The 16,502-nt window shown below is 38.1% G+C and overlaps 1 protein-coding gene across 1 annotated transcript in view; it reads right to left on the bottom strand.

Annotated features, from left to right (window-relative positions):
* The window catches only part of col25a1 (collagen type XXV alpha 1 chain), a 201,305-nt gene that overhangs the window by 71,893 nt on the left and 112,910 nt on the right, over positions 1 to 16,502 (bottom strand). Inside the window, exons 5-6 of the mRNA XM_020711604.3 lie at positions 5,639 to 5,665; positions 574 to 600 (exon numbers count right to left, since the gene is read on the bottom strand). Of these exons, the coding sequence (XP_020567263.1) occupies positions 574 to 600; positions 5,639 to 5,665 (54 nt within the window). The remainder of the gene's footprint in view (positions 1 to 573; positions 601 to 5,638; positions 5,666 to 16,502) is intronic.

Below are 16,502 nucleotides of genomic sequence, written 5' to 3'. Positions count from 1 at the left end.
TTTAACCATTATTCAAGAAAAGTGGGAGCCGTTGGAGCTGTTGAGCAGAGATGGACTAAGTCATTTCTGAGGCTGTCAAGCATGGAAAAGCACACACATTAGCACCATTTAGATCCTGAGCTTTTATAGAAATGTCAGACTACAGAGCTGGGAATGATTAAAGGAGTCAACACGCCATATCACACTGAAGACTGAAGTTAATCACAAGTAATTACAGAGGGAGAGCCTCATGGCTTTTGATTGTTGCTGAGATCTAGCAGAACCCTACTGCTGGTGTGAAAAAGATTTTCATACTTTTTTTTTTTTTAAAGTACACCCAATTCCGAGGTTTCCAAAGTATCACCCACATTTGTTATTCATTTTTGATGTAGAAAAAAGCAGCACTGCAATGCTTGTTGTGTTTGGCCACATTGAAAGAACACTATCCCAGGAATTTGATGCATTTGAAACCTTCTTTTTTTTTTGCCCACAATTCTGCTGGGGAAAGACAAAACACAGACACACACACAGATACACACACACACAGAGTCACATCACTCTTCCAATTGCAAAAAGTGTGAGTGAACGACATACCCGTGGGCCCTGGTCACCCTGATCCCCCTGCAGAAAAAAAGAGAGTTTGTCTTTAAATATGTAACATACTCTGATAAATGTAGGGTTCAGAATAAGACTCGCAAATTAAAACAACACAACAAAATACATAGAACCTCGAACATTCAGTGCTGTAAAAATCCCTTTGAATTCTCTGCATGACTTGGTTTGGGGAGAAAAAGAGTGAAAAGAGGAGCAGAGTGATACCTGGCGACTTAGAGGCATTGACTGTATATGAGAACTAGACCAACTGGCCTTTTTCCAGCTCCAACAAAACAAAGCATCACCATTTTAGAGCCCTGAAACCATCAGTAAGCAGTGATTGTTTAGTCTAAACTGTCATTTCTATGGCAACCAATCTTGCCAATCTGGAATGAGCTTGTTGGAAGTTCATACCCCTACCACTTGGAAGCGGATAAGGAGAATTTGTCAATCAAACGTTTCAAACATTCGACAAGAGACCACGTCCTTTTACCGAGGCATCTGAATGGTCATTTACAACCCAAATAACTTAAAGAAAATATATCATGAAAAAAAATTCAGATTATCAAGAAACTGTTAAAATAAGGTATCAGAGCAAGAATGGTTATTCTGACAAATAGGATGACTGAGTAATAGCTGTTTATTTCTCTATAGAAGTCTATGGGATGTGGAACATTAGGGGGGAGGAGTCACTCTGTCCAGTTCTTATACACATTTTTTTTCCTTTTATTTCTGATCTTCAAATATGAAATTCACTATAAGTTTGGTAAACTGTATTTAGATATATTTCTGTTCTATGTAAAGAAAAGAAAAATATCCCATTACAATCAACGTTTCATGAAATAGTTCATTTGCATTTAATCATTGCGCTATCCTAGGCACTTTATCATTGGGAGTTGGGTCATCTAGACCAGTGGTCCCCAACCACCGGGCCGCGGACCGGTACCGGGCCGCGGGAAATTTTGGCACCGGGACGCACAGAAAGAAAAAATAATTTCCATTTCATTGTTTTTTTCGCAAAAACATTTTATTTTGAAAATTGACGGATTCTCTCTGTTACATCCGTCACACTTAAAGCATGTCAAAGTCGCAACACCAAACATCACGTGATACACCCCGCTAAAATTAAACCCAAACAACCAAAATGAGCAAAAAACAACATTCTTCAGAAAGTTGCTTTGACAAGGGGAAACAGTCTAATGAAGGGACAGAAGAGGAACCTGCACCCGCTAAAAAAGGGAAATCTGCCTTTAACAGGCCGCGGCAAACGTGTCTTGCGTTGTACCGGTCCGCGGTGACAAAAAGGTTGGGGACCACTGATCTAGACCCACTAGACAGTGCTCTGAACCTCTTTTCTTCAATGATTTGTGATCTTCACTGGTGTCCATGGATTACATGAAATCTTACCACCTTTATCCACCTTTATCATGGCAGGGATAACACATCAATGTAAGGGTGGGGTCATCTAAGATAGCACAAGGGTTAAAGGTATAAGGAATGCCGGCCTGTTAGTTGGCCCTCAAACATTTTTTCTCACCAAATCTGGCCTTCTTTGCAAAAGGTTTGAACACCTCTGGTTTAGAGGTTAGGGGATAAGATGAACAAATTGTAAAGCCAGGCTAGGGTTTCTTTGCACCCCCGAGATCTTTAGTCTCCCACTTCTTGAGATTGGGTCTTTATGGATCTAAGTTGGGAAAAGAATGTTTTTACATTGGCTTTATTTAATTACTGTGGGCTTTAAACAAAAACACGCTTTAGTTTAGCAGAACAGAAGGAACACCAGATGGTAGAAAGTGAATTCTATCTAACCTTCATCTGCTCATCCTTGTTTTATGACTCTGCTCTCCTGTTTACTGGACGCCAGTTTGGACCAAAAGAAACTGGATCCGAGTTTTGTTCAAACAAATGTAATACTTTTGAAATTTCAATAAAACAGCTCTTGGAGTTTCTGGAAGTTTCCATTGGGCTGTTGTGCCATGAGGAAATTTAACAGGAGACCATTTGTAAATGGTCACATGAACGAAGGCTTTCTTCTTCCTGGGTGGGAAGACTGCATCCAGTGGTTTGTAATTTCATTTATTTGCAGATGAAGCAGTTCACCTCCGAGGCATGAGCATGAATCTAACAGCAAGATAGGCAGTTTACAGGACCATGTTGTTCCTGGCTTTCACTGAGGATATTTGATCACATTAATCTGGTTGTCTGAAAGTGAGTATTTTTTTTAAATTATATTTTCTGTTTAAAGCTGCAGTTTGTGGGGAAAAAAAAGATTTATGAACATTTTCAGCAACTAGAATCAGTTTTGTAAACACATTCTTCTTAAAAGATGATATATGTTTTTTTTTGTGTGAATTGTTTTAATGCAGCACAGTAGCTGTTAAAGTTTTCCCTTTGACCCTTTTTCACAACATGTAAATGAGAGACTTTATCATCCTTGGTGTTATTCCACAGGCATACCTTTTGTCCTGTGGTCCTTCAGGCCTGTAAAGAGGTAGTGTGGTTGCTTTGCATGCTCCGCTGCTGTTTTATGGAGGACTGCTCAGTGAGGCGTTTAAGGGTTTAGACCGGGGGCTGTGGCTTTTAACGCTCTGCGCCATCGATTTGTGAGTGGCAGAAGAATTCAAATATTCAGACGTAGCATTTGGAGGATTTTGATGCCATTTGAAGCAACAGGTGGCAAATTTGCCTTTTTATGGACAAATAAAATGTAAAAGAAATTAAAGAAAAATAAAAAAAAAATAAACTGCTTATTTGAGCAAGTAAAATTTTCCAAAGTTTGTGGTGCAAAACTTTTGGTTTATCACATAAAAAATCTAATCAAAAAGCATTTTTCCAGGATAAATTCAGCCTTTGAAATAACCATTTTTGAAAAATTTTAAGCTTATCTTTCAATTTTTTACTTTTCTATAAGTCAAGTGTTCACTTCTAAATAATGTAACACATGTACATAAAAATAATTTCTATTGTATCTTATGAACCACAAATCCAGCGTTGATCAACAAAATCGATAAGCATTCTTAATTTTGATGACATTTTCAGGGAAAAGGGATTCATTTCAGAGTCTAGATGGAGTAGAGCTGTGCAAATATTAAAAACAAATAAGGAGTACAAGAAGTTTAATGGAGTGGTTAACATTCCCACCTCTGATTACAGCTGCTGGGAGAACTGGTTTGCCTGTGAGCCGGTGTTTTTTTTAAATAATTCTCTGGCATGTGGAAGGAGTCTATGGCAGCACCCACTGTTGTCAGAATCTCTAAAAGTTTCCAATGAGAATAGTTGCTTAAGCTACAGCTAGTTGCCTTGCACAAGAAAATAGTCTAAAGGAATAGTCAAAATATCAGTGGACATAGCAACAATCTGGTCAATCTCTGTTAATGACGTATGAAAAACCAGAACGGTGACTGAAATGTTTATATCAAAGGCAATGTGCACTTACAGTGACAAAATTAGGCTTTGTGAAAGTTGAGCATTACAAATCCTTATTACTTGTTTATCACTTATTTATTTACTTGCTATTTGACATCCACATGCACATCACACACTATAAGGCGCACTCAAAACCCTTAGATTTGTTTTCCAAATAAAACAAAGCAGCTTGTAATCCGAATGCCTTAGATATAAATGAATGCATATGGTCAGGTGTTATCGTAAATATGCCAGTGTGGGTAAAGTGTGGTGGGTGTTTTGTGCTACCAGCAAGGTTGGAAGTTAGAGTAGTCCCAGTACAGTTTATTTTAGCGATAGTGGTTCGTTTTCATTTTTTTACATGTTACAAACGAGGTTGGGAGCTGTGCTACATTCACCGGCAGGCACCGGCTTTCGTTCATTGTGGGTCATGACGTCAATCTATAGGTAGCCTGTCTGTGTTTCGCCCACCTCTAAACCAACATCCAAACTTTTACAAAAATGGATGTACATATTGTGGAGCCTTACAAAAGCATTCAGCCGATCACCGCTAGCTCTGTGGAGAAAATGGGTGTTTGTGTTAGCCTGGGGGCGGAGCTGGCAGCACAGACTCTTCTTGGAAGGGGCTGTTCTCACTTATCTACGCCACAATGTGAGAACCCGCCTGTTTTTGTGGATTGGGGGAAAATGTGTGAATGGATCAAGATATCACCTTGGGGTGTTTTTTTTGAGGAATTATTAAATTAAACTTAAAAGCTCAAAAAAGTTGATTTTACATGACATAGGCCCTCTCTATGTGCATTCAATTGGCGCGCACTTTGTGCGTAGAGCCTGAAAACGACTGCGGAAATTTGTACAACGACACATGAACACAAACGTTTTCAATGCAGAAGCCCCAAACATGCATTTACATTGACTTTTCATTGAAAGTGGCCACTTGAATGCGCTTTGCAGAGTGTGGTGTACACGTAGCTGATGGTCTCTGACTCTTTTGTCTAACCTTAATGCGTTTTATAGTTCAGTGCATCGTATATATGACATACTTTCAAAAATATACCATTTAATGAGGGCACAACTTATAATCCAGTGGGGCCCTACAGTGCGGAAAATACAGTACGGTTGCTTGTTCAGCTGTCATTGCAGAACAAGCAACACTGAATCTTTCAGTTCCTCAGGACTGCTCTTTTCAAGTCAGTCCCACCAGAGCAGACTCCAGAGGGCTTGTCCATTTTTTCTCACTTTAAGCTTCAGGGTTTATGTGCCAAAGCATTTTAATGTCACAATGAATTTATTTCACATCTCCTGCTTTTCCTCCCAAATGACCCCTGACTTGTTTCTGCTAAAAAGCTGATGGGCATCACTCCACCTGCATCTGCTTCAGAGTTAATGGCAATAAATGTGTTTTTTTACAGTTCAGGCCTTTGTCTATTATAATACCAAACGTCATCATATAGTCTTACCTATCATCGTACATCAGAAACAGACTAGCATTTGGTCTTTTTTGCATAAAATTTGTCCTATTTTTAAATATTGCAGATGAATAGCTGACATCTTTTTAAGATTAAAATATAGCTAACCAGGTGTTACAACGCACAAAAAAAATGGTTTTAACGTCTCATAAAGTTTATTTTAGATCAAATATACCATAAAAATAACTCACCTTTTCACCCTTTGGACCTGGAGGACCCTATGAAAGGGGAAAAAAAGAAAGTTTTACATTTTTATAATGGATAAAAAAAGAAAAGAAAGGTTATACGGTTCATCTTAAATAATTCTAACTGGAGACGATTGTCGTGAAATATGAAAGGGATTGTAAATCAAGGTGCCACACAGAGTTAATGAAGAGGCCGCTAAATACAGCTTTAAACTAATGATCTAAGAGACGGGGATTTTGATTAAACTAGCCATGCATACTTTTAGACATCTCTCCAAGGATTTAATTAAAATTCTGTGTCACAGCCTGGCAAGCGGTACTTAATGTACTGTAGACAGCGGGGCTTATAAAAACACACAATTAAAACATAAAACAGTCCCAAATCAAGCCCACGTTTACTTAGAGGATCAAATCCAGAAATCCCTAACTAAGTATTGGCAGCACATAATAAAATGTTCCCAGAAAAGGAGGAATATTCCTTGCAGACAGCAGTTTCTGTGAGCCAGTTTGACTTCCAATATGTCAGTCAGCATGCAGCAGCTCTGGGGAGGCCTCGGAGTGAAATCAGGAGACAATGAGGTGCGCATCCATGTGGATTTCTGTTCAAAGCCTTCGCTTTTCAGCTGAAAGGTGAAGCTCGTGTTGGGGCTCTCTTCTTGCTCTGAGGTTTGACATTTGGGAGAACAACTGCTGGCTTTATGCGGGTGAAATGACAGCGAGGTAAGTTGCTGACAAGCAGCTTAGCAACCGTGTTCCTGACCGCCTGCAGAAACCGGGACACACTGCTGTGCCAACGCTTCTCTGAGTTTCCAATCAAATGCTATCCGATGGATCAATGGTTCTCAAACGGGGGGACTTGATGCCACCCCAGGTGTGTACTTTAAAATGTAATAAAAATACAGTCAAATAAAAACAGATTTCCCCAAAACATGTGAATAAATTGTTTCATTTTTAGTAGTTTGTGGACAAAAAGTCTAGAAATATACATCAGAAACAGACCAGAAATTTGCACAAGATCTGAAAATTTCTCCATAAACGTTTTGTGATAAAAACCCTTAAATATTTCTATTTGAAACTAAGCATTAAGGGATTAACAAAAAAATGTTTTACTTTAAAGAAAAAATGTAACAAAAAAACTTGTTGTAAAAATGCAACAAATCATTTTTGAAAAATGCTCAATTTTTTTAAATTTATTATTAATTTAAGGTGCCAAACAAAACAAGCCTCATTTGCTTGAATGAGTTCAGTTTTATTAAAAAACACTGGTTCACAACTGTTGTCTCAAAGCAAAAACAAATTAAAAAAACAACGTTGTGGAGTTACGAATTATTATTGCTATAATCTAATTCAGTCCAGATCATTTCATTTAATCCAGATTATGATGAATGTATACGAGTGCCCAATATAAGTGACCAATAGATTACATCAAAGGATTTTTGGTGTAATCCCATACGTGACAAGACGAATGTTGAACTTTTGTTTTGACACTCGCACAGGTCTCATCATCCTCTCCCCTTCCAACACTCAAGGTGCAAAAAAGAATTACTGTCCATAAAATGTAGCTTTCTATTTTTAGGAAGTCGAAGGCTCCTCTTCTGTCTCCTGGCTGGGCCTTTTCCCCTTGGCAAAGACGTTTGTTTTTCACTCATTTGGCTAGCTCCTGGGTTTTATTTCAGCGGTAACCTATCACGTGACAGAAAAGAGCGCCTTGGCCTGCATCAAGAGTGACATAGACGGATGGAACAGAGAATCTTTCAGATTCCGAAATAAATAAAACAGAAGTGATTTAAGTAATTTATTCTTTTTGTGCGGCCTGGTACCAAATGACCCGGGGGTTGGGGACAGCTGCTGTAGCGCATTGCTGACTGGATGACGATGTTTTAGTTTTTCCAATGCGTCTTCAACGTCTGCATACTTACCAAGGTTTTATGATTAGTACGGAGGATATCCTCTATTGCTTAACTTTTGGTTGAAATTATGCCTGCACAATATATCGCAAATTTATCGTTATCGAGATATCAAGCTGTGCAATACGCATATAGTAAAAGTCAGAGAAAACTGCGATAAATGCTAATCTTAAATGTGCTAAAACAACCTTATGGCAGCTTGAATTATTTAACATATCAAATAAATGCCTTTACATCATTGACCAATCGGATGGAGACATTTTACTTTAGATGCTCGAGGGTCATTTGGTGTATAATTAAAGGTATGTTGATACTTTTTTAAATTAAAATGTAATAGTGAAATGGAAATGATGTTTTTAGTTGTTTTGCTATTTGCTCATGTATCAGAAGTTATATCGTCTTTGCAATGTTGATCACTAATATTGCAAATCGCGAGTTTTCCTCATTTCATGCAGACCTACTTGAAATGGGCAAACGTCATCATCCGATACATCGTCGTCTTTAAAATTATAAGCTTTCTTGATGAGGAATTTTTCAAGTCAAAGACAAAGAAGCTGTCTGCCCTCCAAACTAAAACAGGGAGTTGACGCCACATAAGAGGAAGACGACAGCAGAAGGCTTTGGCCCCTCACTCGAGGAACACCTAGTGCACCTGCAGACTGAGAACCAAGTGCTTTTCTTGAAAAAACTACAAACTCTCTAAAAGAAGATTGAGCATTTCTGTTTGAAAAAAATCAAAGAAGAGAATATGAGCTCTTCTGACTATTTGCATTCAAATTTTTATTTTGTTGAGTGACTACTTGGCTTAAACAAAAATCTTTCACATTGTTGTAAAAAGGTTGAGATCTGCTAGGATCGAGGACATGAAAACACATCTGGAAGCTTATGAACACAAAATTAAAAACCTGTTCAGCTGCCACCAACACAATGAGAGCTCAACAGATACTAATCCGTAGATGGATGACATTAGCATAAGTCCTGCTTGGACGATGTTGCTTTGAGTCAATGAACGAGTGACCTACAACTGCAGGATTAAAGTACAATGTTGCACAGTCTGAGCTGAACGCTCTAGAGGCAGTCCAGCCGTTTCCTTTCAGTTTCCTGCAAACAGCTCTGACGGGGAGAGATTTGTAGCCCTGCTTTGCTGCCGGTGGACATTACTTTTGATGTGTAGCTTGCTATTTGTACCGTTTTGTTGGTGTTTTGCACCAAATAGGCTTCTTTGCGGATGTCTAGTTTGCCTAAATCGTGAACCTGCAAGATTGTGACGTACATATGTAAATTCAAACTTTAAAAAAAGAAAAATAGCCTGATATGAGCATGGGAAATGTAACTTTAACACGTCCAATAAGGCGAGCCACAGCACACTTGTAAACAGAAAATGTGTCATAATGAAAACAACGTTTCCGATTCTGGCTGCCCAGACAGAAATAAAGGCAATGTGTTGGGACATTTTTGGGATTTTATAGTGATGTATGGATAGGTTAAAAAAATAAATAAACATTTTCACCTAAAATGAAAGCTGCACAGGAGAATTGCATTGGGACAATTTAAGTGTATGAGCAGGCGGCCACTCCAGCTTTCTTCTTTTTTTTTTTTCTTTTGTACAAGCCTGCTTAATGCATTATGTTTGGCAATGAAAAGCACAGCTGGCACTCTAAGTTACAGGGCTAGATAAGTGGGCACCGAAAGCGCGGGTAAAAGAAAAGGCTGCATCCCAGTGATGTAGCCACAAAACAAATCCAGATTGTTTCATGATAAGTGCAGCAGAAAAATCTAACTTCATCAAATCCGCATTGACCTTCCATAAAACAGGGAGGGGGAAAAAAGCATTTTTATACATTTCAAGGGATATTTAAAAAATATTACAATGCTAATCGGTGGCTTTCCATCTTTTCTGTCAGATGTTGCTCCATGTGCCTGTCTGATTCACTCAAGTCCACCACTAAAGATGTGTTTTTGAAAGCAATAAATTCTTTGATAATCCAAACTTTGAAATTTCATTTATACAAATAAAAGGAGCGCAGCAGGTTTCCCTCTTCGTTTTGTTTGTCAGTGCGCGTATAAAGCATGTGGAAGTGATTTTTCTGCCCTGTGTGCGCATCTGCTAATTACACAGCCCATCATTTGCACATCACCAACAGAGACAACACCCACTGGAGCCTCTCCAAAAGGTTTAAGTGAGTTCACTGTGGGTCCTTCATAAAGACTATCAACCAGCTCCCTGGGAAACAGTATTTCACAAACTCAGGCGGTACCTCGGTGGAATTGGAGCCGATTCGTCAGTGTCTAACTGCCTCTGCTGCTTTGTAGATTCAGTCTGCCATGTCGACGATTTTCTAATTAGCATCTGTGTATTCTCGTTACATCTTTTAACCACTTCTGTTCTCGGCTTTCCTCCAGCAGGTGATCAGCGGTTCACAGGGCCAATTCTGTTTAATAAAGATGTCTTACTTTTTATCCTTAAATTGGTCATACACCCATTTAGTCCAAAGTAGAACTTAAAAGCTGATATACTTTTATTTTTGTTTTATTCATTATTTTTGGATTAAAGTACCAACTAAATTTTCTTTTTTTATCTGCACAGATTAAAATGTAGATTCTGAAAGTAACACAAAGAATTCAGGTGACAACTTCCATGCTGATTTATTTGAACAATTTACAATATAAATAATAACTTAGTTTTATTTCATAAAAAGAAGCATTATCCTTGACTTTTTTTTTCCCATTGCACCCGACATGCTGAAACAGTTTGGAATAAAACTTTGGTACCAAATAAAGGCCTGGCCGAGATCGCATATAACAGGTCTGAAGTTAATTTTCTCTGAGATTCTCTGTAAATGAAAAGATATTACCTTGAAAGGAATTTGCTATGCTACAACAGCTACAGTTACAACAAAAAGCACCACACTGCCATCTAGATTATAGGTGAAGCTTAAAAATATGAAAACTGCTAGCAAATACTTGAAGGTCCCCCCTGCTGAAAGATGGATTTTCTCTATAAAGAAGGACAGATGTGACTATGGAGGGAAATACGTATTGGAAACACATTACTCACCAATCTGTAATTATCTCTCACCTTAATGATTAGTGCCTTTTAGTTTTAATTTCCATTATCGGCTTTATTCTCTCACATTCATGTTGTGTTTTCAAAATGTTCCTTCATCTCAATAACTGTCACACAAGGTCCTCGGTGTATCCCAGTTCTTGTTTTTTGTTTAGCCAGTGTCAGGTCAGCTTCTTTAAATTGTCACAGTTTGATTTTGTCGGGTTTCAAGTGCAATCTTGTTTTCATGCCTCTTGCCTTGTGCATTTGGGTCTTCTAAACCACCTTGCAACCAAAATATAAGAGTGTAAAGCTGAGTTTTCTGATTGGTGGATGCTTAGGATATGGAGCTAATGCAATGAAAAACTTTAAGAGTTTTCAGATCTTTACATTTCTAACAATAAGATGCTGGAATAAACCCATTTAAAATAGGTTTTTGCATGTATGTTTTGTAAATCTAGCTATTGACACTTTACCGCCTTTAATAGCTGAGCTTTAGCTCTAGTGTTTACATTTTTTTGAGTAGCGTTACTCTTCAACCGTGTGTGCGATTAATGTAATTCCAGCAGATTGCGAAGCAGAAAAAGCAGCCTTGTGCTGATATGCAACACTTTACATTAGAAACGTGCTTAAGCTTAATCAGCTGATTCACGTTTATCCCATACTAGGGAGTTGCGTACATCAAAGACCGTGTTATTTAGGTGTTGCCTAGGACATCTCTAGTGTTAAAGGGTTAATGAGGATATAGCATCATGAATAAATCTCTTGAAATTTTGCATGATTACCTTGGATGTATTCTATTATCTAAAAAAAAATTGATCATTTGTTCTTTGTTTCAGCTACTCACTTCAAGGGTTATCGCAGCAAATCACACCATGGCTACATGTTTGGCTACAGCTTTACACCAAAAGTCCTTCCTCCCCCAACAATTTGCATTTACCTCGGCTCTGAAACACTAGAAAGTTCTGAGTGTTGTTGAAGAAATGTACAGCTCCTAGTGGTCCCATGCGGTATTCCGTCCAAGAACTGACCAGGCTTAACTCTACTTAGTGTAGCTTCTGAGATCAGGTTTGATAAGGTACCATAGCAGCACTAAAAAAAAGGATGTTTACAACTACTGCCATGCATGGAGAGATAGGAATCCCTAAAGTATGCATCACAATGAACACAAAACCATCCTCAAAGTTTAACTTCACAATGTGAGAGCCCCTTATACACATAAAGAGGAGCTGGTATGCCTTCAAACCCCAAATATTTGCATGAAAACCAAAGCCAGGAGAGCTCAAGATTCTAATCAGTAAACAAAATATAAACTGACCCAAAAATAATTCCACACAAGAGAGCCAAATTCAAAAGTCTACAACTTCTATTGTTCTCTGAAGTGGAAAATCAAATTTTCATGTTTATAATGGAGCTCTGAATCATGGTCAAGGTCTCCTTCTCCAGAGGTCACACAAAGATCACGGTCTCATCTCAGGGACCTTAGTGAGTTGTTTGTATGAAAAAAAAAAAGAAACCCTGCCACCTTTCAGCAAAGCCGGACAGAAATATGGAAAAGCTTTGTGGGAAAACATTAAAAGCCAAAGTAAAGAGGAGCCAACCCACAAAAGGCATAGAGAATACTGTGTTACAAATGCGACAATGTCACTGACATCATTTCAGATTAAAACGACCACATGAAACTTTCTTGTAGCCATTAAAGGAAGAAGATGATTTTATGGTCCATCCCTTCAATTATACTTCTCTGTTTTGTCTGATTTTAAGTTTGAAAGTCTTGTAATTGGATTATTTTAGTATGAATTCTTGTTTTATTTTGAAAATCCACAATTATTTATATTTGCAATCAGACCTCCAATAGGTTACACCTGGATCATTTAGCTGACTGTCCAAATTCTGCATTTTTTTTTCTTAAATCATAGTCCCATTGGTATAGGTTACAGATCAGTTTACCTTTACATTCATATTTGAATGATTAAAGTTATTTTTGTTACTAATGTAAAATACTGTCTTTTCTTTTCTTTCAAATAATAATTTTGCAAATTACTTCCACATTCTTTATTAAGCTGGTTTCATTCAACCCTCTTGAATTTATCAATGTTTGGCTAAAAAATGTTTTTTTATCACTTTACAAGTCACTCGGTACATGAACATGAAAGGGAACTCTCTTGTCTGAATTAACGTACTAAAGTATTTACATGTTTGGTGGGTTCGTGGGAGTTTTGGGATCCCAAATAATTAAATACTAATTTTACATAAATGAGGATTTGTTGGCAAAGTTTCTTTAATATTGTGGGATTATTGAAGCATGCACATCTGTAGGGAACACAGCATTTCTTCTTTGAGAGGATAGTAGATTTTGAAAATCTGTGATCAATTCGCGATGCTAACATAAAGCTTCAGTGGACTGCCAACTAGATTTGCTGTTTTGAACCACAAAAAGAGTTCTTTTGCTCTCATTATTCAATTCAATTCCATTTTATTAGTATAGCCCAAAATCACAACAACAGTCATCTCAATGGGCTTTGTTCCGGTAATTGTAAAGAAAAACTGAGCTTCCAGCTTTGAACGTAGCATTAGATTACACATTTGGGTTGAACGTAGCATTAAAACACGCATTCGGATTGAACGTAGCATTAAAACACGCATTCGGGTTGAACGTAGCACCAGAACACGCATTCGCTTTTAACGTAGCATTAGAACACGCATTCGGGTTGAACGTAGCATTAGAACACACATTCGGTTTGGAAGTAGCATTAGAACACGCACCAGTTTGAACGTAGCATTAGAACAGGCATCGGTTTGAACGTAGCATTAGAACACGTATACGCTTTAAATGTAGCATTAAAACACACACCGGTTTGAACGTAGCATTAGAACAGGCATCGGTTTGAACGTAGCATTAGAACACGCATTCCCTTTAAATGTAGCATTAGAACACGCATTCCGTTTGAACGTAGCATTAGAACACACATTCGCTTTAAATGTAGCATTAGAACACACATTCCGTTTGAGCGTAGCATTAGAACACGCATTCGCTTTAAATGTAGCATCAGAACACACATTCTGTTTGAACGTAGCATTAGAACACGCATTCGGGTTGAACGTAGCATTAGAACACGCATTCGCTTTAAATGTAGCATTAAAACACGTTCCGGTTTGAACGTAGCATTAGAACAGGCATCGGTTTGAACGTAGCATTAGAACACGCATTCCCTGTAAATGTAGCATTAGAACACGCATTCCGTTTGAACGTAGCATTAGAACACACATTCGCTTTAAATGTAGCATTAGAACACGCATTCCGTTTGAACGTAGCATTAGAACACACATTCGCTTTAAATGTAGCATTAGAACACGCATTCCGTTTGAACGTAGCATTAGAACACGCATTCGCTTTAAATGTAGCATTAGAACACGCATTCCGTTTGAACGTAGCATTAGAACACACATTCGCTTTAAATGTAGCATTAGAACACGCATTCCGTTTGAACGTAGCATTAGAACACGCATTCGCTTTAAATGTAGCATTAGAACACGCATTCCGTTATAACGTAGCATTAGAACACGCATTCGCTTTAAATGTAGCATTAGAACACGCATTCCGTTTGAACGTAGCATTAGAAACACACATTCGCTTTGAAAGTAGCATTAGAAAATGTATTTGTTGGCTTTTTATTTGAACATTTTTGATCTGATTTGAATACACAAATCGTGTTTTTTTAATCTTATTGGCCTTCACTGTCCTTCAATCAATACATGGTATAACCCTTGTGCTATCCTATGGGGCCCAGATGACCTGATCCTTAAATTGACATGTTCTCCCCACCATGACAAAGGTGGATAAAGGTGAAGAGGATTTCATGTAAACCATGGACACCAGTGAAGATCACAAATCATTGAAGAAAAAAGGTTCAGAGCACTGTCTTGTGGGGTCTAGATGACCCCACTCCCAATGGTAACGTGCCTAGGATAGCACAAGGGTTAACTTGAACAAATCAATGCAGCACTCACATCAAGCAAGAATTAAACGATTACTCTTACATTCAATTTTTTTCACACAGAGCTAGAGAGACCACACCATTCATATTCCTCTTTTTCCATGCTAAAAACAAATGGGTGAAAAATGTAAACTTGATCGCATGTTAAGACCCTGGTTCATGTCCACAGCTTTAGCTTTTGTTGACTCAGGGAGCCACTTTGGCTGTTTGGACAGTTTTGTGAAGCAGTCTACATAATTTCACAGAAAAAGGTTTCAGTGAATCTGGAAGTAACCTATGTCTGGACCCAGGCGTATACATTTTCATCACAATGACCAGTTAAGTTTAACAGGGTCCAGAAAAATCCATCCATCAAACGGAGCTCATATCCACTTCATAGCGGCCAGGCCAAATGAGCTGGCAACAGTTTCCACCGCTTGAACTGTTGGCCACATGGATCCCATCATCTCACCCTGAAGCCCTGGCATATGAGAGTGGGAGCCAGCAACTACCACTTTTACAAGCTCTTCTTTACAGGCACGGGGTTCTTTCACACAGCTACACAATAATAATAACTGTGTGTACAAAGCACGATAAACAAAGCAACGCTCCTGGCACCAAGTGTTGACTGAGAACGTGTAAGTGGAGAGGGGGCAGGTGAAGTGTGCAGCTCACCACCATGCGGGCAGAGAGCCAAAGTAAAGGCTTCGAACGCCCCGATCCTGACTGACACACATCAGAGCATTAACCCATGCACTGTGTTTGTCATGTCGTTAAACTAGAAGAAGGCCAAGCTCCCACAACAGTCTGACTTTATCTTGGCCAATGTTCTTGAAAGTGTACTGGGTCACCACGTCTACAATCACGTTATGTCTCATCTGTTCTTTTTTTTTTTAATTAGACAAGCATAAAAAAGCTAGAGCGCTATGAACTTTTACTTAAAAGGATGAACTTGACTTTATAGGATAGATTCAACATTATTTGCCAAATTGACCAAGTTAAATGTCGCACGCAGAGTTTTTTGAAATGGTAGTGTGTTTGGATGATCAAAGGGGACTCGATTATGTTGGCTTGTCTCCGTTTTCTAAATGATCTGCTTTGTTAATATGAATTTTCATCCTAAACACGATCCACCCTGCATATTAGAGGCCTTTTTGTTGTTTTTTTAGTCTTCTGACAAAACTTAGGTCTTGCAAAAGCTTCCCAGACACTGAATATTCTTGCACTTCTCGGGTAAGTGTGCACATGTGCATGTGTTCATTCAATTCAAAACTTTCTTAATGCCCTAAAAAGCTTGGCCAGTAAATTCCAAGACATCAGCATTCGTTTGTGTCATTCTTTTGTTGATTATTTTGAAACTGAATGTGTTTTTAATTTCGGGAGGAATTTTAGCCTTTGCAGTATAGCCAGAAACGAGTCAAAGGTGGCTTTTTATTTGAGCTATAGGATAAGAAAACTGTCAATAACAAAAGCATGGATAAAGACAAAGTTGCAACTTTGACAAATAAAAACTGACTACAACATTTTGTTTTAAGTTTAAGATGTCTGTTGTGAATGCGACTTTTCTTTTTCTTAACTACAAAGTTTCCCGTTATATTACTGTCAAAAGGTTACACGAGGTTACAGGCATATACGTATATTTAGAGTCATTGATTCATCAAAGTGAACAAACGTACTAAAGGCTCATTTATTGAACTCAAATGGAATTAACTCTATTAACTCCACAAAAGGCAATTTAACTTGTTACCATACAGTAAATGCTTGTTACCATAGATTTGTGATCATACAGTGTGGTAGAATGCTCTAATAATATTCTCTTTGGATTATTTTGATATGGAAAAACAACAGTGGGCTGAACTTTAAGAAGCTAAAATGTAATTGGATTAATTCTGGTTTACCTGTTTGTTTGTACACATAGTTAATTTACACTTGACTTAAAA

Source organism: Oryzias latipes, chromosome 18, assembly GCF_053564925.1.
Source record: "Oryzias latipes strain Hd-rR chromosome 18, Olatipes_Hd-rR_3.1".
NCBI classification, from domain to species: domain Eukaryota; kingdom Metazoa; phylum Chordata; class Actinopteri; order Beloniformes; family Adrianichthyidae; genus Oryzias; species Oryzias latipes.
Note: the sequence above shows the minus strand (reverse complement) of the source record. Positions and strands in the feature narration are given on the sequence as shown.